We start from the raw sequence: 7103 nt of genomic DNA, 5'->3' as shown, positions 1-7103 counted from the left end.
TAGTATTTATTAATTTTAACAATTAATTATTGCATTGTCATTGGCTCTTAATATGTGTACAAAGTTTCAAATTAATTAGACGAGACAGGTAAAAATCGTGATCAAAGATTCCGTTACATATCCTAGGATGTATGCCCACGCTTATTATTATAGCGTGTTAATAAAAGAAGCCATAAAAAAATTGGGCCCACTATTGGTAATTCCCCAAACCCTTGCATAAACTGAATCCTTAGTAAAAGGTAAACAAGTTAAGGTTATAAAACAAATCATGTTATATGACCAAAATAAACGATATATACATTCGGAACTCCCCTTTAATTATGCAGGAACGGAATCCTTAGCCGTCGGTAAACAAGTGAAATGGACCTTTGAACCGCCTACAGTCACGACGGGGTCGTCACGAGGCATCCTGTTCGTAGAGAGGGGCTCGCGGATAAATACACAAGCAGAGGCAGACTTGCCGCAGTCGCAGCGTTAACCAACTCCCAAAATGAGGACGCTGGCGATCACGGTGGGTGTTGTGATGTGCAGTGCTTGTGTATTTAAAAACGGATTAATAAAATAATCGTGAAAAATAAATCGATTCGAAATAAGAAAATCAGAGTAAAGTCACAGTGCATACGATTTTTTCGTATAGATTGATATTGTTTAAAATGTGGAGCTTTTAACATGTAGAGCTTTTAAAAAGCTAGTGAAAATAGATGAAAATTAAATCAAATCTATATTCAGTCAATACTTTTATCAAAACAATATAGTGGTCTTTAGTTAATTTGCTTTGCGTAACACTAAAATATTAATAAATAAAAAAATAATAAATTATTGTTTGTTATTAATTAATAACACTCCATTAATAAAAATTTTACATAATTTTGATTGAGGTTAGATTTAATTAAGCTTCGTTTAGGGTGTTATGTAACTTAAAATATTCCACATTGTTATAAAAATTGCTGTGAGCCAAATTACAAAGAATTTAAATATTAATTAAATAAGTGGGTAAATTTTATAGTGGCTTAATGGTAATTTCTTTTTTCTTTTCAGGTCCTATTGGCGCTAGCCGTTGCGGCTACATTAGCCGTACCAGTTCCGGAAACGGAAATAAGTGAAAACAATCGAGAAAAACGATCACCTGGCTGGCACTCGGAACCTGAAGGCGTCTGGGAGAAGAAACTCGTGTGGAAAGAAGATTGGAAGAAAGTGTGGAAAACTGAAAAGAAACTCATATGGAAAACTGAATGGAAAAAAGAAAAGGTACCAGCATGGAAAACTGAACAAGTGTCACAATGGAAAGAAGAGCAAGTTCCGGCATGGAAAGTAGTACAAAAACCCATTTGGAAGGAAATTCAAGTACCCGTGTGGAAGGAAGTGCAAGTTCCAGATTGGAAGAAAGTATGGAAACCAGTGTGGAAAGAAATCCAGGTACCAGTCACCAAAACTATTCAAGTACCAGAATGGAAACAGAACTTCGTCCCCGAATGGGTTAAAGAGGGAGTTCCCGGCGAGAAATATTTAGGTAAGGACCACCATGGATGGGAATACACCAGCCACGACTTATGGAGAAAGAAGCTGATCTGGAAACCTGTATGGAAGAAGATCTGGAGAACGGAACACAAGCAGGAGTGGGTGACTGAAAAGAAGCTGGAATGGAAAGAGGAGTGGAAGCAGGTCTGGAAGACCGTGAAGAAACAAGCCTGGGTGACCGAGAAGAAACAGGAATGGATCGACGAGAAAGTTCAAGTATGGAAGACGGTGAAGAAGGAAGTCTGGGTGCCAGTCCAGAAAAAGATTTGGGTCGAAAAATGGAAGCAGATTCAAGTACCAGTATGGAAGACGATAGAGGTCCCAGCATGGAAAAAGGTCTGGAAACCTGTTTGGCAAAAAGTTTGGGTACCAATCCATCATGAGCACCACGAGCACCACGAACACCACGAACACCACGGATGGGATTAAGTTTAGGTAATTGTTTACTTATTTGTACATATAGCATAATAAATAGTCATTTGTTAATTATTTGTTACCAGAAAACCCAAGATATCTTGAGTTATTGTTTTTTTTGTTACTTTTGTAAGTATATAAAAATCATCAGCAAATATATTGGTGCTGGTGAGTTTTTGCCAAGCAAATATATCTAAGACGAGTGCAAAGGCGATTTTATATCAGTAATACAATGTATTCTATATTATTGGCTAGCGAATTTGTGTAATGTTGTGTGTCTGTTGTCGTAGAAAAACTAAAGTCCAATTTAAAAATCGGACTGTTTAATGAACTGCTAAACCGTTTACGACAGATACAAAACAATATTTTTGTTTAGTCACCATTTTGTGATCGATTTTACTCAGTTATAATCGTAAGAGGCTATTAGTGTAGGCAGTATTAGGAAAGAAATCTGAATGTCATTGCCTATTTCTACTAAAAAAATAACGCTGCATATCTTATGAAACTAAATAAATTCGAAGGTGTAGTTTCATTTTAGATGATGCTAGATTGAAACAGTGTTTTCAGATTATTTTTTCAGTAGTAAAAGGCCGTACTTCAGGTTTATGCAAAAGGATATTAGCTGACCAAATAGGTGATATTATTTTAAGTGCATCGGACGTTAACATTTTTCACTATTTTTGTTTTTGCGTTTGTTTCTTAACCAAAAATATAACATGTATAATATCTATTGATTACGAATTTAGGGATATGAATGAACGTATGATAGTGCAAAGTTTAATAAAAATATATTAATGTAGTGAAAATAAACGAAAGATGAATATTTTACTTGTTTTTGTTTTCATCTCTCTACTTATTATCTTTTCATCATTTAATTTACCGACTTTTCTTTCATTATTTTTCTTATTAGTTCTTATCTTCATTCAGTATTATCTTAACAATCAAGACTCTAAGTCGCTTGCGCTTCTTTTGTTTTGATGGTATCTAGACCAACAACAAAAGCGCGTTGTGAGTGGTTAGCGAACCCTGTAGAGAAATTGGCCTGACTATACCTAGTCAAAGTAGTTAAGAGGACTCCACACCGCCCTTTTTTCCATACAAACGTTGTCCCCTGTTTCCTCCCTGGATAATGCTAGTAGAGTTATAATTTTTTTCCTAAATATCTAAGGCCACTAAAACAATGTCCCTATGTTTTCTTTTTTTTTCATAATTTAATTATTAAATAAATTATGAACGTTCAAAAACCCAAAAAAATGGCCAGATTTTCCGCTGTGTTCAAACATCCAGAACACAGATTTGGCTAGATTATACAAAAAAAAATAAAACATAGGAACACAAATCAAGCTTTTCTTTAATCTTTATTGAAAAAGTACTTAAATCGGTTAAGTTTTGGAGAAGTAATCAGGGGATAACGAATCGTTGATTTTCTGCAGTTGTCTCTATCGCGTTCTGCGATATAGGCTTGAGGTAAGGGAGACAGCAGCTATAGATATTACACGTACTTTTTTTTCATTTTTCTAGCCCCTGGTGTATCCTCTTAAGCATACGAGATGTCAGCTAGCGATTACATAAACTGGCCTGGTATGACGATACACTTGTCGCCGCTTGGCCCTTTGGGTTCGAATCCCAAAAGACAATGTAGTAATTCTAGTAACACTTGGTTTTCTATTTTATTACTATTAGAAATAGAAAACCTAGTGCACCTAAGGTAATAATAATTATCAAACAAAAAATAACTTAATTGCTCTGATGCAGCCAGCACCATTCTTACGGCTAAGTATCTAGTTTCTAGGTACACACATTGGACAAGCCGTATTTTAGACTGTATGACCCCAAAATAACATTTTTCTGGGGTAGTCAGGTAAAAATAAAATATATCTTTTAAAACGTTGGTTCTTCATTTTATTAGAATATAAGAATAGAGGTGCATTTGTGACAAGCAGCCGGGTGGTTAAAAGGTAAAGTAAAACGAAAAGGTATGTCATAATATTACGATGAACCAGAATGAAGTATTTTAATGTCTATATAGTACATTATAATAATAAACAGAATATAATCGATCTTTTTCCGAAATGGTTTTGTGGCATTTTATAAAGTCGAAAGTTATGAATATTATTATGTATGTTTGTTACTTCTTCATCCTATGCCTCCGTGGTCTAGCGCGGCTCTTGACTCGGAGCTCGTGGGTTCGATTCCCGCGTTGGAAACATGTTATTTCCAAGTTTGATTAGGACAATACAGGCTGATCACCTGATTGTCTGACAAGTATGATGATCCATGCGTCGGATGGGCATGTAAAAAGTTGGTCCTGCCGTTGATCTCTCGCCGGTCGTGTTGGTCTTCCGTCTTACTGGGCTATGACAGTAAAGGAGTAGAGAGTGCTCTTGTGTACTGCGCACACACTTGGGCACAATAAAATTACTCCTGCGTAGCTGGCCTGGAATGAAACCGGCCACCGTCACCGAAACCGGTGTGGGAGCTATTATTATATTATTATTACTTCTTCATCCTATGCGGAACCATGGTTCATATTAATAAATAGTATACAATTCATTACCATAATCAAATATTATAATTATATTTTATAATTTATTATATAAGTACTGAAAAAAACAGCACGTAACGTAGAACGTACAGAATACAGATGCATTAATATAATAATGGTACGCTGGTACCAAAAATTCTGTACTCACAATAATTTATTATCCACACATGAGAGGATTAAAGCAAAAATATTACCACCTATTATAAAATCATAATATAACCACCGAAGTACAAGCTTTTTGAATTTCATTAAAGTAAGTAAAATTAAGATAATGGAAATATGTTATGAACATACTTCCTGAAATAAGATCCGATCGATACCTATAGAATCAAGGTATTGGTTTCTACGGTGTCTAGTTTTCTAGGGTTTTAGATTTCTCTATTTACGGTCGGCAAAGCTAGTCCCATTACATAATAGTAGTAACTGGAATACTATGTTTTATTCGCTGCTTAATTATTTATTATACGATAAATAAAATAAAAAAGAAAATATAATATAAAATGATTAAAAGAAAAATAATCGCAGAAGGCGGGCTGCAGCTATTCACACCACACTTTTATGGGCCCAGTAGTTTTCCCTTAATTTTCCTGCCCAACTAGATAGTGTTAGTTAGTTAGTAACTGCCACACTCAGGGACACCTTATGATGAATATTTTTTTTTTTTTTATGAAATAAGGGGGCAAACGAGCAAACGGGTCACCTGATGGAAAGCAACTTCCGTCGCCCATGGACACTCGCAGCATCAGAAAAGCTGCAAGTGCGTTGCCGGCCTTTTAAGAGGGAATAGGGTAATAGGGGAGGGTAGGGAAGGGAAGGGAAGGGAATAGTTGAGGGTAGGGAAGGGAATAGGGTAGGGGTTAGGGGATTGGGCCTCCGGTAAACTCACTCACTCGGCGAAACACAGCGCAAGCGCTGTTTCACGCCGGTTTTCTGTGAGAAGGTGGTATTTATCCGGTCGAGCCGGCCCGTTCGTGCCGAAGCATGGCTCTCCCATGTATAATTAAATATTCTTAATTACGTACAGTTTTGAGTTGGTTTTATCTTTACTACTATTATAAAACATAATAGCACTATGTCAGATAATGTTACGTGGATAATATATTTTAACCGATCGCATTCGCGATAGGCAAACTACATAATTTATTTGTATATGGACGATGAAAAGACATTTATAGCTTTATAATATTCGCACCATTATGCCATTAAGTTTATTGTATCTTTATTCGTTCCTTATTTGTTACCGTATTGATTGAGAATTTTGAAATTTTAGATTTTTTGCGCTATATAAATATTGTGGTGAGTCTGATTGACATAGTGATCTATCAACGCACAGCCCAAACCACTGGACGGATTGGGCTGGGCCTGCAGGTAAATGTTATGACGAAGGTATCCGCTAAGAAGGATTTTGATTAATAGTACACCCAAGGGGATAAAATAGGGGGTAAAAGTTTGTATGAAACTTTGTACCGATCGGTCTGAGACTTTGAAGCGAAGCCGCCGCCAAAAGCTAGTTAGATTATAAACCTATTCTGTTACAGTTAGACAGACGAATCGAGAAATATTTCACTGCTCCCTTTTGAGGACTCGTTGTTCCGTGAGTAAGTTCATGAGATACAATATGCCTCCCAAGCCTTTCCACACGAAAATAGCGCCGTGACAATTCACAAAAGCAATGCAAAAATGATATACAAGCAGAACAACGTATGTGGTACATTGAAGATGATGACGCTAATGAGTACATGCGCTCAATTCGATAGATGCGATATGGAGATGATTACTGTAATAACCATAAAGTTAATATATAATATAATATATTATATATTAACTTTATGGTATTATGAGCTCGCTGTACACATTGGACCAGCGTGTAGAGTACGAAATGTCGCTGTAAACATTAGCCAAGTTGGCCAAATGCGGCCAATGTATACACTGTACAACCAGCTTAAATTATAAAATATATTCGTGTCTGGTAGACCAAGCTTTGCTCCAAGTTTAAGTATTTACCAACTCAAAAATCGGTTCCCGAGAGAAAAACCCAGACCTAAGATATTTGCATAGTACTAACTTACTTTGTTCTAGATTTTAAGATATAAATAAAAATTACTATAAGATAAAAATTATAGTAATTTTTATTTAAAAAAAATAACCCTTGCTTAATTTAGAGACCATAAACATTACATAATTGGTTTAGCTGTTCAAGGCTTTCGTATTATTTATTAAGCCAGCTAGCCAACTTATATAAAGAAAAAAATAATTTTCGCTCGCAAAAAACATTAGCTGCAAAAACTTCCGTTACACAGTCGTTGCATATTTAAAAAGAAACGTGAACATTTGTTTGTTCAATTAAGCTCAATTAATTATTTAGGGTTAAATTAGGTAGGTGCCAAATACAAAATTAGCAATAATATTATATACAGGTAAATATGATAATGTAACAATTAAAAAGTAACAAAAAAAGGTTGATACATTATTCATTGGTCAGATAACTGTTGCGACTTGCTCTCCGCAAACAATCTTGTAATTTACAGTTTTTGTATGAAAATAACGTCAAAGTGTCAATTTTTTTTATACTTACTACAGTTTGCCCAATGGTCGAACCTTAGTTTCAAGGACATTAGGGCTACCT

General features: G+C 35.5%; 1 protein-coding gene across 1 annotated transcript; it reads left to right on the top strand.

Moving 5' to 3' along the window:
• The first annotated feature begins 335 nt into the window (after positions 1-335).
• LOC121739246 (golgin subfamily A member 6-like protein 6) lies at positions 336-2758 on the top strand. The gene is made up of 2 exons (XM_042131604.1): positions 336-511; positions 1039-2758. The coding sequence occupies exons 1-2, from the start codon at positions 491-493 to the stop codon at positions 1945-1947; spliced, it is 930 nt and encodes a 309-aa protein (XP_041987538.1). The 5' UTR covers positions 336-490; the 3' UTR covers positions 1948-2758.
• Positions 2759-7103: the final 4345 nt, after the last annotated feature.

The sequence above is a fragment of the Aricia agestis genome, chromosome Z, assembly GCF_905147365.1.
Source record: "Aricia agestis chromosome Z, ilAriAges1.1, whole genome shotgun sequence".
NCBI lineage: Eukaryota > Metazoa > Arthropoda > Insecta > Lepidoptera > Lycaenidae > Aricia > Aricia agestis.
This window is presented reverse-complemented; position numbering and strand designations above follow the sequence as displayed.